The 20,179-nt window shown below is 41.1% G+C and overlaps 1 protein-coding gene across 3 annotated transcripts in view; it reads left to right on the top strand.

The window, feature by feature from the left end:
- The window catches only part of MSRA (methionine sulfoxide reductase A), a 340,470-nt gene that overhangs the window by 162,508 nt on the left and 157,783 nt on the right, over positions 1-20,179 (top strand). For all 3 annotated transcript variants that reach the window (XM_053578476.1, XM_053578475.1, XM_053578477.1), the window contains one exon: positions 13,752-13,871. In XM_053578476.1, the coding sequence (XP_053434451.1) occupies positions 13,752-13,871 (120 nt within the window). The remainder of the gene's footprint in view (positions 1-13,751; positions 13,872-20,179) is intronic.

Consider the following 20,179-nt stretch of genomic DNA (forward strand, 5'->3'; position numbering starts at 1 on the left):
GTGGACAGAAGGTAATTACTTGTCATCGAGTACTGAAAGAATCAATCAGACTCTAATTGCTGTGAGTTTTTTCAGCAGAAGGTATTTTAAAATTTTGTGGTTTTCAAGCAAGAGTGGTGATGAGGACGGTGTTCTGCTGAATTATTTAATGGGTATAGGTTTTTGGAAAACAAAATCTAGTACAGGAGATAAATTGAAGCCTTTACATTTTTGCCCCGTGTTCATCCTCCTTGGGAGCATATCCGAGCATCTTAGAGCTGAGATCCATCTTTAAATCCCCCTCCTCCTGTCCCCTCTGGGCAGCTGACCAGCTGGACTGGCCTGTGGCCCCACAGTTGGGGTCTGGAGTGTGTGTCTGTGGCTCCTTCTCATCTCAGTCACTTGGGACTGTGTGTAGAGTTAAGCTGTGGACATTCTCATCTTTGCCTAGGTTCCCCTTCCTATAAAGGGCTCACATCTGCCTAGCTGCGGCTGAACCTGGATTGCTCAGCATTCTTCTGGTCAGAGCTCTCAGTGCTATGAGGGTGCTCTGTTCCAAATATCCACACGATCTGAGTTTTATTTCTCAGGTGCCACTAAATTCTCTGTAATAAGCTGATACCACAGCACCATCCTTCTGACCCTCACCTGTAGGAGGGGGCGGCTCTTGACGGCAGGTGTCCATAGCTTCCCACAAAGACCCAGATTCTGAAACTGCAGGAGGCACCTTGGAAAGAACATTTTCTTTGAATTCCAGATGCGCGGCGCACTCGGGATCCCGGTCTGCCCTGGTTCTGTGTCTTTGAACAAGTGACCAGACTTATTTGAGTCTCTGTTTTCTCATCCTTAAAGTGGGGCTACTAAAGAGGTCAGGGGGTGCCATGTGTAAGAGACACCAGTGCAATGTGTTCTCATGGCCGGCCTCTGGTAGAAACCCTAACCCTAACCTAACCCTAACCCCTAAACCCTAACCCTAACCCCTAACCCTAACCCTAACCCCTAACCCTAACCCTAACCCCTAACCCTAACCCACCTTTACTCCTTTCCCTTCACTTCCTTTTTCTTCTTGTCATATAAGGAAAAGGATATCAGGTTACTTATGATTTGTAGGAAAACTTTTATTCGCCCACTGATCACAATGATAAAGTCACAGTTAAAGTTGAGAAAAGAGGAAGAGAGATGTCAGTTCTCTTGAAATTCATGCCACAGAGCCATCAGAGCATTCAGTAATCAAGTTGCATGTCAGAAATAATGTAGTTAGAAACAACTTTCCAGCTGACAGATTCAGCCAGTGCTCTTGGTTGGGACTTGTGCTCAGGTTTGCGGTGACAAGACCTGGATGGTGACATTGAGTAGGAGGCAGTGAGAAGGCAGATATGTGAAGAAATGTTTAACTTTCAAAAGGTTATGGGTTCAGAAGCAGTGGTTAGAGAAGGGACTCCTGAGTCAGGTGGTAACCCGAGAGTTCCATGCTCCAGAAACAGAGAAATTGGCTTCGAGAAGCTCTGGAGGCAGAATCCAGAGGGGCTGCAGTGTGGTCTGTGACATCCGAGGGCTGAGAGTTGGCTCTGGGGCTCTGCCAAGGATGCCGAGACATCTGAAACCACCGGGACGTGAGGGCTGGCAGACAGCGGGAGGGCGGAGGGGGAGCGAGCAGGGAGAAGAAGAGAATGGAAGCCGCAGCTTCCCGAGTAACCAAGATACAAAATTCTTTCAATAAATCCGCGAATAACCATCTTTCTCCTTAGTTTTCAGAGGAGGACAGCAAGGTTAAGACAGTATGGGGACTTGCCTGAGGCCACATAGGTAGTAAGTGTTTTAGCACCTAAGTCTGATCAAAATATGCCCTATCCAGTTCTTCTGAATCCAAGTCTACAACAACCCAGGAATTTGGAACAGGAAAGGGAAAGGTGAGATGAGAACTACTTTCCTTTCTGTGTTCCTCTCTACATTTCCTATACAGTCATTGGGTTTCTACCTTGAAACCCTCCAAGGAAGTGTTGAGTTCTCTAGTCACCGGCATTTCAGTTTTCAGAATCCTTTACTATGCACTCCATTACATATATTTGTCATTACATTGATAAAGATGTCCTGGTAAATTTTCAAAGAATTTCATTTCAACTCAACAGATTCCTTCCTCACCTTTACCCCCCACCCTAGAGCCTCGTGTATGTGAGTGCCAGGCCAAGTGACAGAAGGCAGATCAGCATTTATTGGTATTGAATATTTACGTGGTTTCACATTTTTGTCATTGTAAACGCTGTTAGAAACGTTTCTGAAAATCAGCGTTTGCCTATTAAAAAATATTTCCTAGGAGCTGTTTCTTTGACAGAAGGTATTATTACTTTTAAGATTCTTGCTTATTAATTATTGGTGGTTTTAGAGAAGGAAAATGACGTGTCTCAAAGTGCGAGGGTTGGAGACCAACCCGGAAGGAAGAAGAAAGATGGTTACAGCCAGGGAAGCCAGCAGGGAGGAAGAGGAGGCTGCTGCCGTCCACCTGGGAGAGGAAAGGAGAAAGAATTTGAGAGATGAGGAAACTGTTCAGGTTGGGACAAGTAAGGGGGAAGAAGACGCGAGGCGACTCCCAGCTTTCTTATTAAAGGTCTAGGGAAATGGTGGTGCAGTGGTAACAAACGGGGACATCGGAAGAAGATGCTGGCAGGTCGTCAGTTTGGCATTGGCCACATTGAGTCAGGTGTCGGCATTCTGGGGGGACGTCCCCTGCAGGGTGTTGGAAATGCCTGCCTTTCTGAAGTTCTCTTAGGTGAGCGGTCGGGGTTAGGCCTCTTAATTTAATAGTCCCTTTCAGATGGATGATGTGTGGTTTGAACTATACAGAAAAAGGCTGCTTTGAAAGTATAAGAAGGGAAGTGTCAAGTGTGTACTGTACAGCAAGCAAAAATAGATGAAGCCAACCTCAGACTCCCAGCAACCCTGGAGAAAGTGGGAAAAAGTACGCAGCCTCGGAGGGGAAGGCTGGGCCCCTCTGTCTCCGAGGTCTAACTTGGTAGAACCCCAGAGGTGGAGGCAGCCCTGGAGATTGCTGTGAACCGTGTAGTGTTCTGCGTGAACTTCGAAAGTGGGGGAAGAGCTGGAAGAGAGGGAGCATTTGGATGAGACGCTGGAGGGACATGTGGTGACTGCTCATGGTCTGATGGGAGCCCGGCTTCCCTGTTGGTTTCACTCTGAGAGGACAGACCTGCTCTTCCTACCCTACCTGTTGTCTGAGGGTTTGTTGTTCAGTGATACCCTTAGCAGGAAGACTTGGAGAATGGGGAAAGCTAGTTAACGAGGAAATAGGGTCTGCTGGTTAGCAGAGAACTGGCTATACTAGTTAGCAGAACTTGCCCCTACCAATTTTTGTAGGGAACTCATTAGGACATAGCAGATCTGGAAGGCTGCCTTTTGAGAGTGCCAGTGCTGTAGTTGTCACCCTCTCATTTATTTATTTATTTTTTGCAGTTTTTGGCCGGGGCTGGGTTTGAACCCGCCACCTCCGGCATATGGGGCTGGCACCCTACTCCTTTGAGCCACAGGCACCGCCCCCTCTCACTTATTTTTAGAAAATAGCATTTTAATAATCACAGATCTTTATGAGTCAGGTAAAAAATGTTGTGTGTCCGGGTGTTTTGGAAAAGGGCTTTATGAAAATTCAAACTTTGTTTAAAATTCTTTCTGAATATTTCCTATCATAATTCTTAAAGGAAAATAAAATAATTCCCACAAACATTAAAAAATCCCCATAGGCACTGATTTTGGTGAGAGATGACAGATAAAAACTTTGACTAGAAATGCAGGAGCCTAAGGGTAATTCTAAATAAAAAAAAAAAAATCCAGTGGGACTTTTGATAAGTTCTTATCAAGTAATAAGTTTTTAATTGTGCCAAAAATATAAATCTGATAGAGTGACCATTGTAATTTTGATATGTTCTGTAAGTCTCTGAGTGCTTGAATCATGATGTAAGTTTGAACATTTGTTTCCCCATCAATTCAAAACTTTATTCCTACATGATATAGATGATTTTTAGAAGTTCCTGGAGGTGGGTAGGAGGAGTGGTGGTAGTGACAAGTAAATTTATTGCATCTGTGACCTCCAAAGGCTAGTTCCCAGAGCATTGTCAATAGTATCACCATGGGATAAAATATTCAAGTTTCCTAGGGATCACTAATCTGGGGTTGCAGCCACTGCTGCAACAAGTAACCCTTGGAGCTTTGGTTGCCTCCCCGTAGTTTCAACTTGAAAGTACTTTGTGTCTCCTGTCTTCTCCATAAGGTGACACACCCCTGCGTGTGCATTGGCTAAAGATAAACCTGAAAACCCAAATTCCAAAGCATGTGAATAATCTAATACTATGAAAGAAATCAACAATGTCAATAAATGAAATATAAATTTACTCATGGAGTTAATTTTGGGGGACAAACCAAAAAAACACTTTTAAATGTACATGTTTGGGATATTCAAAGAGATAAATGAAGAAAAAACAAGAAAGTATGACAGAAAATAGGCAACAAGAAAGTACCAATTAGAAAACTTGGAATTTCATGAAGAAGACTGCCATGGCAATTGCAACAACAACAAAAATAAACAAATGGGACTTCATTAAACTGAAAAGCTTCTGTACAGCTAAGGAGACAATAACCAAAGCAAAGAGACAACCCACACAATGGGAAAGGATATTTGCATATTTCCAATCAGACAAAAGCTTGATAACCAGGATCTATAGAGAACTCAAATTAATCCACATGAAAAAAGCCAACAATCCCTTATATCAATGGGCAAGAGACATGAATAGAACTTTCTCTAAAGACGACAGACAAATGGCTAACAAACACATGAAAAAATGTTCATCATCTCTATATATTAGAGAAATGCAAATCAAAACATCCCTGAGATATCATCTAACCCCAGTGAGAATGGCCCACATCACAAAATCTCAAAACTACAGATGCTGGCGTGGATGTGGAGAGAAGGGAACACTTTTACACTGCTGGTGGGACTGCAAACTAGTACAACCCTTCTGGAAGGAAGTATGGAGAAACCTCAAAGCACTCAACCTAGACCTCCCATTCGATCCTGCAATCCCATTACTGGGCATCTACCCAGAAGGAAAAAAATCCTTTTATCATAAGGACACTTGTACTAGACTGTTTATTGCAGCTCAATTTACAATTGCCAAAATCTGGAAAGAGCCTAAATGCCCACCAACCCAGGAATGGATTAACAAGCTGTGGTATATGTATACCATGGAATACTATTCAGCCATTAAAAAAAATGGAGACTTTACATCCTTCGTATTAACCTGGATGGAAGTGGAAGACATTATTCTTAGTAAAGCATCACAAGAATGGAGAAGCATGAATCCTATGTACTCAATCTTGATATGAGGACAATTAATGACAATTAAGGTTATTGGGGGGGAGCAGAAAGAGGGATGGAGGGAGGGGGGTGGGTGGGGCCTTGGTGTGTGTCACACTTTATGGGGGCAAGACATGATTGCAAGAGGGACTTTACCTAACAATTGTAATCAGTGTAACTGGCTTATTGTACCCTCAATGAATCCCCAACAATAAAAAAAAAAAAAAAAAAGAAATGTCCAATTTCCAATCAGAAATTTGGGAAAAAAAAAAAAAAAAAAAAGAAAACTTGGAATTTAAGAAATAGCTATTGAGGGCGGCGCCCGTGGCTCAGTCGGTAAGGTGCCGGCCCCATATACCGAGGGTGGCTGGTTCAAACCCAGCCCCGGCCAAACTGCAACCAAAAGAAATAGCTATTGAAATAATTCCATAGGTGGAACTTTTAGATTGAACTCAAATGATGAAGCACTTAGTTAATAGTGCTAGTGAATAGTTCCCTGTGGGAGCAGGGAAAAGAGGAATTAATCATCAGTCAGTTGGCAGTTAATTGGTAGGAGGAATTCCAGAGAAGTAGGATGGAAGAAATGTTGGGAAACAATATTTGAGAATGTAGGAGCTGAGGATTTTCTAGGACTGAAGAAAAACATGAATCATCATATCAAAAGTAAGCCCTAAGTAAGATAAATATAATTCATTGACTCTTAGATATATGTCAGAATTAAACTCCATAATATTAAGAATAATGAAAACAACCTTATAAACTACAGGAAAAGACGATTGCCTAGAAAGGAATAAGTGTTAGACTGACAGCAACTTATCAGTGCCAGTGAATGTGAGAAGACAATGGAGTAATATCTTCAATGTACTGACCATGTCTGGCTGAATTATAGCAAAAAAATAAAGTGCTGATGAAATCTTGAAATTTATACCCAGCTAAACCTTTCACTTGTATGAAGGACGAAATAGAAATATTTCAGACATGAAAAGACTTATGAGATTTCACAACTCACAGACATTTACCAGAAGAATAAAAGACATTTACTAAAAGACTATTTAAAGAAATACTTAAGCAAGGCAGATAATTAATGTAAAGGTAAAACATATGGCATAAGAAACAATAATATAAAAATGATTAAAAATGGTGACCATTGAATCACTTATCAAAAAAATGAAGGATTGTTCTGTGTGAGGGTCCTTGAATTTGGGAGGACGGTAGAAATACTGAGTAATTTCAGACTTGGTTAGGAAAACATGATAGTAAAACATAGTAAAGATAAACCCTTTAAAAGAAAAAAATACCTTTTTTACCTCGAAATTGCCAGTCGGGAGGAGGGTGGGAGAAATCAGGAAACAGAAGAATAACAGAAGATAGGAAATGAGGCGAATAAAATCAAAGCACAAGAGGATGGTAAGTATAAAACACAACATTAGGTTGTGGAAAGAAGTTTAAATGTATAAATAATCATTAAATATGTTAAAATAACTAATGAGTTTTGAGAGATGGTTGAATTGGTCACATACAAAAATTCTGTTTTATGCTGTTTACAAGAAACATACCTAAAACAAACACACATGGAAATAATACACATTAAAAATGAATAATGGGAGAAAATATTCCAGACATATATACAATGGAAGGTAATGTAGGGGATTTTAATATTAGAAAAACAGATTTAAGAACAAAAGGCTTTAATAGCTTCAGAAAGATGAGGTACTAATAAAAGGAACAATACCAACAAGATAAAACAATACATTTGCATATGCTAAGAGCATAGCATAGAACTCTATGGAACAAAACCTAACAGAGCTAAAAGAGAAATCGAAGAAGTCACAATCATTGGCTTGGTGCCCATAGCTCAGTGGTTACTAAGCCAGCCACATGCACTGAGGCTGGTGGGTTCATACCAAGCAGGACCTGCTAAACAACAACGACAACTACAACAACAAAAAAAATAGTCGGGTGTTGTGGCGGGCGCCTGTAGTCCTAGCTATAGGGGAGGTGGAGGCAAGAGAATCGCTTAAGCCCAACAGTTTGAGGTTGCTGTGAGCTGTGATGCCACAGCACTCTACTGAGGGTGACAAAATGAGACTCTGTCTCAAAAAAAAAAAAGTCACAATCATTGAAGGAAATTTTAATTAATTCTTCCTGAATCAACCTTACTTAATGTGCCAGAAAATTAAGATGATTTCAATAATGAACTGAAAAACTTGTGTATAAAGGTCTGTGAAATCCTGTGTGCAAGAAATATAGACAGAAATTTTATACTCAAGTACACATGGAATATTTATAAAAATCAACCATGTTGTAGGTTATAACATAATTCTCAACAAAATTCAAAAGAATAAGGTAAAAATTTTATTTTCTAACATAATATAATAAAATTAGAAATTAAAATGAAAAAACAAATAATAAAATGAAAAAAATCATAATAGGTCAGATGCTTGAAAACAAGACAATTTACCCTTCAATAGTTCATGGGTTAAGAAAGAAGTAAAATGGAAGTTATTAATGTATTAGAAAAGAATAGCAATGAAAGTACTGCATATCTAAATGTGTTGGGTATATCTAAAACAAACCTTAGAGGTAAATGTGTAAACTTAAATGCATGTGTCAGAAAATAACACTGGAGGGCGCCGGTCCCATATGCCAGAGGTGGCGGGTTCAACACTAGCCCCGGCCAAAAACCAAAAAAAAAAAAAAAAAAAAAAAGAAAATAACACTGGAAAATAAATAAGCCAATAATTTATATCTAGAGTGGAAACAGACTAAAAGTAAATCACAAAACAAGATCATAGTGAAAAAAGAGCAGATATAGAAAACAAAAGGATGGGCAGGTGCTATGGCTCATGCCTGTAATCCTGGCATTCTGGGAAGCCAAGAGGGAGGATCTCTTGAGCTCCGGAGTTCAAGACCAGCCTGAGTAAGAGCAAGGCACCATCTTTACGAAAAAAAAAAAATAGGAGAATTATCCTGGCATGGTGGTGCATGCCTGTCATCCCAGCTATTTGGGAGGCTGAGATAGGAGGATCGCTGGAGCCCAGGAGTTTGAGGTTGCAGTGAACTAAAGTGGTCAGGGTGACAGAGCGTAAAAAAAGGAAGAAGCAAAAAGATAATAAAGAGGAACAATGAACCCCCATGTTTGTTCTGCAATGAAAACCCCCCCAAAACAAAAATAGAAATAGAAAAATATAAGTAAATAACAACAAACAAAACCTCCTCTAATTCCTCTCTAAAGATACAAGGTCCAGGAGGCTCAGGAAATTTTCTTGTAACTCGTTGCAATGTTTCAGAGGGGGCAAAAGAAGAAACGTTAGTCAGTCTGTGTTATAAGGCCAACATAACCTTGATACCATTTTTGGACAAGGGCAGTGCCAGAATCTAAGATTCTAACAAATCTTTTTTATGAACACAAACGAGAAACTTTAAAATAAAAGAGCACAAGTAATTCAGTGTTAAAATGAATTATGAGTAAGGTTTATTGAAGGATGGTTCAGAAAAAAATCTATTAATGTAATAGACAATTTTAAGAGATTAAAGGAAGAGACCCTATGATAATCTGAAAAGAATGCAGACGTTGCTAGTATTCAAAACTCATGCATGATAAAAAGCTCTTCAAACTAAGAAGGGAAGGAAACTTCCTTGAGTTTGTAAAGGATATCTTCCAAAACCCCACAGAAACCTGCATACTTATTAGAGCCTTCTCACTAATATTAAGATGAGACAGGGATTCCCACCATCACTCTTATTATTCAGCATTGTATGGAAGGTTCTAGGCCAATGCAATAAAATGAGATAAAGGAGGAAAAATAATATTGGATACAGAGATATAAAACTGTCATTTGTAGGAAATATGGTTTTTTACATAGGAAATGAAAGAGAAGCTGGAGACAAATCATTAGAAATCCTGAGAAAATTTTCTATATTTTCTGGCTGTATTGAAAGCACAATAAAATCAATGGTGTTTTTATACATCAACAGTAAACAATAAAGTATCGATATATTAGAAAAAATAGTATTTATAACAATACCATAAATCTTAGGGTATGTAGAACTATAATAAAAATGTGTGGGATCTTTTTGGAGAAAATTATAATGTGATATTGGAGGATATCCGAGAATACTTGGATAAATGGAGAGCTATGTTGTTTATTGATAAGAGGATTCAATATTGTTAATATGACACAAACGTATCTTCAAATTAATCTGTAAGTTTAATTCTAATTAAAATTTTGAAAAGGTATTTTATGGAATTTGGTAAGCTGATACTAAATTTGGAATAGTAATAGGTCCAGAACAGCAAGGAAAATTCTGAAGAAAAGGTAAGAAGACTTACTAGGTATTATTGACCCATGAAAACTAGAGTTATCACAAGCCCTGGCCTTCTGTAATTATGCTTCATCTACCATGTTCTACACTCAAGCCAGTGGTTTTAGACCTTAATCTTAACCCTCTCTTTCTTTCAAATCTTGCGTCCAATCTGTCAGGAAATTCTTTTGGCTCTGTCCTCAAATACAGTGTGTCCATACAGTTCATGTGCAATTTATAGCTAATTTTAGATCGCACACGAACTTTATGGACGCCCTGTATATCCGGAATGTGATTGCGAGATTCGTAATTTCTCTGCACCGCTTGGTCTACACCACCATTGTTGCTCTCCTGGATCGCAGCTGTGGTTTCCTGACCATTCCCTCCTTCTGCGACTGTTTCACTCTAGTCTGTCCTCAGCTGAGGACAGCCAGAGCGGTCTTGTAAAACTTAAGTTTTGTCTGGTGTGTGCCACACCTTTTGGGGGCAAGACACGATTGCAAGAGGGACTTTGCCTAACAAATGCAATCAGTGTAACCTGGTTTCTTGTACCCTCAATGAATCCCCGACAATAAAAAAATAAATTAACAAAAAAAAAAAAACTTAAGTTTTGTTGTCTTCACTCCTTCTCCAAACTCAACAAACTCAACTTTCGCACAGAGTAAAATCTAACATCCTTCACGATCCTGCAATCCGGCTTAGCCGATTTGGGTCCCCCTGCTTTGTCCTTGATCACTCGAGTTACTCAAATTACACTGCCTCCCTTCCTACCCACTGATGTAGCCGGCACCTTCTTGGGGCCTGTGTGAGTCTGTTGCCTCTGCCCTTTACCCAGATGTCTGAACTCACATATGCGACGGAAGTTGGCTGCAATCCTGAAGGCAGGGACAGATTCATCCCGGGAGTCTGTGACCTTCACTGTGAGAATACTCCACTGGCCCTTTCAGCATGGAAGGGCCCAGTGTTACCCTCAGGCCACCTCGTAGTTGGTTGTTTCCCTCGAGGAGTAGTGCCATGTAAGGCACGTGGTAATGGTCTCCGTTGCTGGCAGGTTGGACATTTGGTGGTGACTGTAGCAAGCTGAGCCTCAGTGAGTGGGAGTCCAGGCTTTTGGGTCCACGTATAACCTTTGTGTTGGTCATACTGGTCACTTTTTTTACTCCGTTCTTCATCCTGGTACTGGGGGGGCCAACGAAAGAGGCGTGCTGACATCCATCTCCCAGCTCCTTCCTCTACTTTGTTGAGGAAGGCCTCTGTCACGGACAATGTCCCCCAGCCACCATGAGCAGGGGGTACGAAGACCTTCATACTGCACACTTGCTCTGTGCACCTGTCTGTCCATGTGCCTCTACCTCAGACTTCCTTGTTCCTGATCTTCTAGTCCTTTTTGCTTTTGACCTCTGACTAGCTGCCCAAGCCTCTTGCTGCCGGCCATATGAGCCCACGTGTGTTCTGCACTTGGGCTGCTGCTTTTACATGAGTGCACAGCCATGTGCTGCCTGAAGGAACTGGCCGGGAGGAGGATTTGCCCTAACCACTATCTTCCCTGGCCACTCCTGAGAGATGCCACAGCATGGCCACTGCACATTTATGGCGTGGATCCACATAATGAACCAACCATCCACAAACCCAAACCTGGCCTTTGCCTTGTCCCCCTGCTTGTACAGAGTCCCCATACAGCCTCAGGGCAGAGTGTGGAGGGTGTGGGGCAGCCCTGGTGGGTGCTGTGGGAGTCTGGCTGCCCATTCACTGGTTTGCTTCTGCCCCATATCCTGCTAGCTGTGATCCTGGAAGTACAACTATTTTATGATGGGTTGGGGGTGCACCCCCCCACCTTGTGATTTGGTGCGTCTGGCAGGACTTGGCTTTTGATGGGAAACTTCACCCATATGGTTGAGCACTCTGCAGTAAGCTTCACTAGTACCAAGGTCAGGTCTTGAGATGCCTTTTCATGTTCAAAAAAGCCAGGACTGTTGGAGAAATGGTTGATTCTGGGCCTGGAGTAGGAAATGTACAAGACGAGCCTGGAGCACACTGTCAAATCGGAGGCCAAATAAGCTCCTGCCTGCCCTTGTGGCCATTTGCATTCAGTGAAGCTGCTCAGCTCACCTCCTCCCTGTCCTCCAGAGAGTGCCTGTCATCAGTCTCTGAACCCAGGGAATGCAACGAAGCAAAAATTAGCAGTGAATCCTTTTGCTAGAGACCTGGGGATACTTAATTTTTATAGATACTAAATATTTATTTATATTCACTAGTAGCAAACAGTTCCCTTGTAAACAGGAAAAATGGTATAGCAGGGTATAACTCAAATGATACATATGCTTATGTCTTTGAAGTTTAAAGCAAAAATTTTACATTTTCAAAGTAATAGGAATCTATTACAGGAAAATTTGAACACTAAAAAAAAAAAAATCCTAAATTCCCACCACTATTAGTACAACCATAGTAATAACATTAGTATATTTCCTTCCAGTCTATTTTGGTGTGAATTTCTTTTATAGTTATAATGTGTATATAGTGTTTTTTCCCCTTTTCCTTTAGCTTTAGATAATCGTGGCGTAATTGTATACATATTTCTATGTTGCATATAACCACAACGGTAATTTTTTTACTGCAGTTTTATTATTTGGCTCTATCTTATTCCTTAAATGTTGATCTATTTTTGTTTAGTAAGTTTCCCTTTGTATTCTAGAAAATAAAATATTTTTGTACAACTTCATTGCTTTGGGGGGTTTTGTTATTGCTTTGAGTTTTTAATGTAGGATATTAACCAGTGTCAAGAAATTCAGTAAACTGATTTTTCTTTTATCTCTGTCCATTGAATCTAGCAAATCTAGTGATTGTAGGGGTCAAAGCCATGTATTAATTTACCAACTGTTGTTCCACCCAAGATCTCAGTTATATGCGCTTTCATAATGCCCATCAAACTCGAGGCAGTAATCTTGCTTATATCTATGGTGGGACTGCAGAAAAGTAGTTGTGCTGGTCAATTTAGAAACTTACAATAGAAAGTGGGGGTTCTTTATTTGGAGCTCAAGGAATTGCAATACAACATTTATGATATGTGTGAGTATGTCCATTCTTGGGAGATGGGCCTTGATTTTTACCATGTATTCAAAGGGATCCAATAACTACTGGTATAAACACAATGACTGCTGGTTGAAGCTACGCTATTTTTGTGAGTTTGATGTTATTCCCTCCTTCCATGTCTCCCCCCCACACGCATCCACTCTCACTCATTGTTTTCAGAAATAGAACTTGGAAAAATATGCTTCTGAGTGAGCAGTGATTTATTACATGCAAGTCTATACTGATTTTAAAAAATTTTTAAAAACTAGGTTAGGTGCGGTAGCTCATAGTAATCCTAGCACTCTGCGAGGCTGAGGTGGGTGGATCCCTTGAGCTCAGGAGTTCAAGACCAGCCTGAGCAAGAGTGAGACCCCATCTCTACTAAAAATAATAGAAAAAACTAGCTGGGCATTATGGGGATTGCCTGTTGTCCCAGCTACTTGGGAGGCTAAGGCAAGAGGATTGCTTAAGCCCAAGAGTTTGAGGTGGCTGTGAGCTGTGATGATGCCATGGCACTCTACGCAGGGCGACAGAGTGAGACTCTGTCTCAAAAAATAAAAACATCTTTTTTAAACCAAATACATATGTGAGATTGTTAATTGGAAATATTGGATCAATCAGTATTGATTTTACAAATTTTCCGATTAAAATCAGTAATTTAGTAATATAATTCTTTGTTAAAATATGTTTTTAAAAAGCATGACCAGAAAGCTGATCATTAAGTAAATTTCTACTAATTTAAGATTTGAGTGTTGAAATTATTCACAAAATACAATTATTCATTTACTATGTTATTGGGAGAGATTTAGATGTACTAACTCCATTAAATTTGAGGCCAAGTTTTTGTGTATTTCTATGCAAATGGCTTACATACAATTATTTACCAATGTTAAAAACTCTCCTTCTTTAAAAGAAAGTCTTAGTCATTTTTGATTATCAAATGACAGAAGAAACTTCTCTTTTCTAGTCGAACAGGTGATGTGCAATGACCATCTTGTTTTGGATAAATGATTAATCACTATCTTTTTTTCCCCCTTAGGAATGGGCTGTTTCTGGGGAGCTGAAAGGAAATTCTGGGTCTTGAAAGGAGTGTATTCAACTCAAGTCGGTTTTGCAGGAGGCTATACTTCCAATCCTACTTATAAAGAAGTCTGCTCAGGTAGGAAGATTTTGCTTTGCCTTGTTAGTAGGAGAAACAAGGGAGTCTTATCCCTGCTGTTGGGGGACAGGCTCTTTAAGATGCAAATACAATTGTTTTATGTTTCCCAAGTCTTTACCATTTCTGTAAATATACTTATTGGCCTCTCACTTTATATTTCTAGAAGATGATAAACTTCCTATGGAAAGTATCATTTAGCTTTGGCTGCAGAACAGCCACCCTAAAACTTAGTGGCTCAAAACAATCATTTTATTAGCTTATGATCCCAGTGAGTTGAAAATTAGGCTGTGCTCAGTTTGACGTTTCTTCTGCTAGTTACCCTGCCTCACTCCTGTGGCTAAGGTCAACTGGGGACTAGCTAGCCCAGGCTGACTTCATTCAGGTGTCTGACAGTTGGTGCTGGCTGCCAGTCAGTGCTGATTCTCACCCGAGACAATGTGATGACAGACCCTATGTCTCCAGCAGCTGGACTGTGGTCATTCACAGGGTGGTGGATGCAGAGAGCCCAGGAGAGGCAAAAGAAGATGAGCCCGTTCTCTGTGTCACATTTACTATTATCCCATTGACCAAAGCAAGCTGATGTGGGATGGGCTCCCCTAGGAGGCAGGGATACAATGAGATAGTGGGGTGTGAAGAGATCCGGGCCTTTACTGCAACAGTCTACACATCAGACAGATACAACATGGACCAGATGTGGTTCCTGGAGGGAAAGTACTAAAAGCCAAGCTGTCACACACGGATCAGCAAACCATGAGCCATAGGCCAAATCCTGCTTGCAGCCTGTCTGTATAAACAAATTTTTGTTGAAACATGGCCATGCCCATCATTATTATTTTTTTCTTACATATTATCTATGAGTGTATTTATGCCACAATGGCAGAATTGAGTGGTTGCAGCAGACTCTATGGTATGCAAAGCCTAAAATATTTATTATCTGGCCTTTTATGGGAAACCATGCATGATATGTGCTCCAGGCTAAAAGGAGAGGCAGATTCTCCTGTGGCAAATCCCAGCTTGATGACCGGATTACCCCTCTGCACTTGTTTCTGTCTCTCAAACGATTTCCTTTTACTTCCCTGCCAGCTCAGGTAGCATTTAAAACAGTGTTTTAAAAGAATATTTTATTCATCATCCTAAGAGTTCTTGACAGGGAGGGTTTATCAAGATCTGTAGTCCACCATATTGACAGAAATGAGATTTTAAAAATAGGCAAACAGTTTTATCTTTTTAAAGTAAAGCCTCGAAGTGGGGTCAGCTCTCTGGTGGGAGGGCTGTGGGATGGGGGCCTGTGAAATGATGAGCGTGTTGATTTGTTTGCTACAATATGAATTCTGATGTCGAAATGAGATTTGAGCTGTACAACAATGAAAATCTTATAAAAATATGCATTTGTTTCTTTTTTCTTACCTCTAGAGAAGAATTGAAATATTCTGATTAGTGTCGAGAATGTAGAATATTGAATACATTTTTTAATGGTTAATCTATTTATTTTTTTGCTTATCTTTCAAAATTAAACAAATGCTTAGGTAGATTTATAAATAGTCAGATGAACACTGGAGATCGCCCAGATGTATCCTCTCAAGTCTAAGGAATGGAAATGAATAGATTCCTTCCTGTAATTCCAGACGTGACTTAATGGCCTAATAGAAAAAGGTTGCTTAAAAAATACCCCCAAATATCTACTGTTATACTTATTATCAATTAGAATATTGTGATTGCTTGTTTGCTAGACTAGACTCTTTCTAGTTCAAGTCTTTAACGGTAGCAAGGTGGTAATTGCCATGTGTCGAATTCCTATGGTAATGTCAGACGTTTTAATAAGCACTTTTTCTATCTTTGCTTTTTTCCAAACAGTTCCATGAAGTGTCTTAGTTTCTGTCTTGTACAGAGGGAGTGTAGAGGCTCCGAGAGGATTAGTAACTTACCCGAGGTCGTGCATGGCAGGAATCCCTACCTCATTAGCTCTCAGCTCAAAGTTTATGCCATTGACTAAGGCGTAATCACCCAGCTGTTCTTATAGCCCATTTATTGTCCATTCATCTGTTTTCACTCCCTCCACCAAGTCACACATTCTCCTTGTCTGTGCCTCTGCTATACTTTTGAATATATTGGTGTGCTTTTTAATAACTGCTATAAGGAAAAAGCCAAGGAATTTTTTTTTTTTTTGTCTTTCTGATATTTAGAAGGGAAAAGGGCAAAACCCTTTTAAGATGCAGTTCATGCAAACAGCTGGTATGTTAGAGGCCCGTAGAAATGGTGAAGTACAGAAACCATAGAGGTTGGTAAAGAACTCTCTATTTAATAGGAACACTACCTGCTAAGTTAGCTATAACATGGGGAAGCATGGTTGTCATGGAAACTTGTTCCTGATTGGAAAGAGAGTTACAGGGTCTTACCCAGACACAGAAGGAGAGATGATTTCTTTCCCTAGGCCTTTTTGTTGTTGTTGTTGTTCTGATCATAAAAGGGAAAAACGAAAAGGCGAAGAGAAGCTATGATAGAAAGGTCCCTTTGGCACAGAAGTGGTAGAGCCTTCAGATCCCTGGGAATAGCAGGGAAGGAGAACAAATAAGGTCCCTAGCTAGAGTAATTATGATAACCAGCTAATTAAAGATTTTTGACCAAGGAGAGGGGTAGGGGAAAGAGAAAGCAGGTTTTACTGGTGGGTCTCCCCTCTGAAGCCTCTGGTGTGCAAAGCCTTGCTGAGCAAGCTTGCCCTGGAGGGGTCTGAGTTGAAAGAAAACAAAACAAAACAAAACAATGCTCTCATAAGATGCGTAGTAATTGCTGCGGTTCAGTGTGGCAGAAATACTAGTCCATACTCGAGTATTTGCATTCATTTCCAAATTGCTTACGCTTGTGTTTGTAATTCATTTTGATCACAACCCATGAATATTTTGTAATGGTTTTAATTTAGTTTTACTTTTTCAAGGACCTGGCCTCACATGGCAGTATTCTTGAATCTAGCTGCACCATTTGGTTTCCTGGGACAGGTGCCGGAAGTGTAGGGAGGGGTTTACCAGAAGCCACAGGGTGAACTTTACCACCACCGCCCTGACTGCGACCTATAGGGTGATGATGCACATCAGAGCAACACGCGTGGTCTTGGCACACTGAGCGACGACCACAGCCCAGCGCCTTGGCCTTGAGTTTGCCGCACCCAGCCGGCTAGTGAGCATGCGCAGCCTCCGCAGGGGCGGAGCGAGCCGGCGCGTGTGGGAGGTGGAGCCGCCATGCGCGTCTGTCCGTCTGTCCGGAGGGGATGTGGGCTTCTGTCTCTGTGGCATCTCCATGTGGAGTTTGATACGTGGTTTCCACTGACTTTGGAACCTGAGCTGGAGTTGAGGTTAGGCATGTGGAAGAGACGCAGCTTGTGATGACAACTGAGAGAGGAGATGTCCTGGCAGAGACCTGCGGCTAGAGGTCTAAGCAAAATGTCCCTGAAAAGGCCTGTTCTGGACAGGCCATCCCCAGCTTTTGGTGTGGCTGGAGCCTGACCCATGGAGAGGATGCGAGGGCACAGCAGCTCCTTAGGAATTAGGAATAAGATTGCCCATTAGGAATGGCAGTATAAAATAAGCCTCTACTCAATCAGGGCAGAGACAGGCAGTCACTTAGAGAGAGCTTGGTTTCCTGATCTGTGGGACTTAAAGAGGAACCTGATGGAATGCTCTGAATACATAAAAGGAATATTTGGGCCTCAGCAAGAGATTGAGCAAGCCCAGGAGGCAGGAGAGGATGGAGGGGGCCGCCTGGTGGCATTCTCTGGAGTGCTGTGGGAAGACCCATGGAGCCTAACACCATGGCACTTTTAAGTAGGGTCACCAACCGCTTCTGATCCATGCTCTGTAGAACCTTCTAATCTCTTGGTCTACTGTGGAGATTACTTAGACAAAGAAAATGCAATAAAGACCAGGTTGGTCAGGCAGACAGTTCTAATTCTCATTTCAACGTAAATAAAATGTCACTGTGAGATGTATATCTCAGTCTATTGTGAGTTTAGTCTGCATAAGTCATTCTCTGCAAATGGAACTAACCTTATGTTGAAGTAAATGGCAAAAGGAATTTTGGCCTTCAAAGAAAGCTGAGAGCTAGACTCCAGACCTCTATGGCTTTCCAGAGGCTGAAGTTGCCTCTTTGTGTCCCCCTGGTGATTCCTATCCTTTGCATGTGTTCCTGATATCATTTAAACCTTGTTTTCAAAGTGAACATCCTCCTGTAATTGTCCCCTCCTCACATTCATCAATTAACCTTAGTGGAAAGGCTGAAAACTTTTCCTCTCCCAGATGTTTTCGGCCGGAATCCATACCCCTGTGAGAGCCACTCACCACCAGCTTCTATACCAGGCCCCCTATCTCTGCTTGGATATGGGGCAGCAGCTCACACGGCCAGCGACCTCTGCTGGGCCACTTCTTATTCTTATCTTCTTTTTCTTTTTTTTTTTTTTTTATTAAATCATAGCTGTGTACATTAATGCAATTATGGGGTGCAATGTGTTGGGCCACTTCTAATGTGCTTCTGATCTGTCTCCAAGGCATACTGAGAAGTAATGGTAAGTCTTGGTGGCCAATGATTTCCGAGGCCTCATCCATTCATTTTTGTTTTTATAAGCTTGATGTCTCTAGCACCCGAGAACCCAGAATCTGGGCTGGAATAGCCACGAGGAGCCTACATTTCATGTAGGTCTTCTCGAATGAATTAAATATGCCATTTATTGGGAACGTACCACATGCAAGATGTCATACCAGGTACAAGGGGAAGGTTGTTTTTGATGTGAAGTCAAATCATCCTGCTCCTCCTCTTCCAGATTTCTTTTCTCTGTAGTCACATGAAAGCTTGATCTTTCACATTTGCTTCAAAGAGTTGGGCTGACACTGGTTTTCTCGTTACACAGGCGCACATGCACCACACTCCCTCAAACAGTTGTTATGCAAACCAGCTGATTAACTGGCATGTTGTTGCTTTACTACATTGATTTTAGAAGTAATTGAGCTATTCAGATGCCTGAATACTCTGATAGAGAATTATTCTTACATTTTATAATAACGACCATACAGATGAAAATATGAAAAGACATTCTGCAATGGATAAGCATTCTGGGTTAATTTCAGTGCATTAGCCTAATATACAAAATACCCCATTTCTGGCAAGAAAACCCAGGATGTTCATTCACTGGGTAATATCTTTTCATATTTTGCTTACAGATGTTCAGAACAATTCCATGTTTATTAGTCTATTCAAAAGCTTGTAGAAATCTGCACAGCCAAGTGGCACAGAAACCAGAGGCATGAAAGGGACGGCACAACTTTTTCTCATGAGGGAATGTGAGGCCCAGACACTTTATTTTTCAACAGAATACCCTGGTGGGTTGTCAGGCAGACTGTTCAACCCAGGTTCCGAGCAGGAGCCTGGGTCGGGAGCAGCAGAGCATGGGAGTCCTCGTGTGACCTTCCAAGGGTCATTTTACTGCCTCAGTTTCCTCTTTCTGCTTTTGGAAGCCAGTTGAGTTGTGGTTGGGTTTTTATTTGAAAATGAAATGGTTTGAAATGGGAAGTATTCTAGAAAGTCTAGTACTTACACTTGTATCACTCTCACTTTGAGGCACATTAAAGGTGAAAGTGATGGGTTATGAATTAGCTGCTTTTCAGGGGCTGGGGTGAGCCTGTGACATGTGCATGGCGCAGCTCGAGGGATTCACTCTCTTCCTCATCTGCGATCTTAGGGGGTCGTATCCACCCCCGCCCAAGCGGATATTGCTATTTCTTTGACGCTTCAGAGCTCTAAGCATCGGATCGTAATTTCCCCACTGATACAGAGCATCTCAGCATACTTATTTTTTAGTTTGACTGACTTTCTGAAGTGTTTGGGTGGAAGTACATCTCTACGTATTTTACATGAGATTAATGATCCCATTCTTCAAAGTCAGGATGAGTTCTGTTATTAGCAGGTTTTATCCAGCAATGTAAAACTCATTCGAAATTCCTCACAGACTGCATTAAAGCTCTCTTCAGCGCCTAGTCGGTCTTATTGTACTTACTTCAATGTCAGTCAAGGTAAATTACTAAGTTATTGACATAGCCCCGAAAATAGAAGAATTCTGGTGTTCAGTTCTTGCCACAAGCAATCTGATCGCTTTTTGTTCCTCTTATTTTAGACATAAAATTGGACTTTGAACTTTCGTAGCAAGCAGGTTAAAATGCTTCTCTCTCCAAAACTCACAGGCACAAAGCAAGCTTCAAGGCAGGGGCCTTTGACTGATTGGTTATAACCCAAATACAGCTGCTCCACACATGGCTGTCTCCCCACCA

The sequence above is a fragment of the Nycticebus coucang genome, chromosome 24 (assembly GCF_027406575.1).
Source record: "Nycticebus coucang isolate mNycCou1 chromosome 24, mNycCou1.pri, whole genome shotgun sequence".
Classification (NCBI taxonomy): Eukaryota; Metazoa; Chordata; class Mammalia; order Primates; family Lorisidae; genus Nycticebus; species Nycticebus coucang.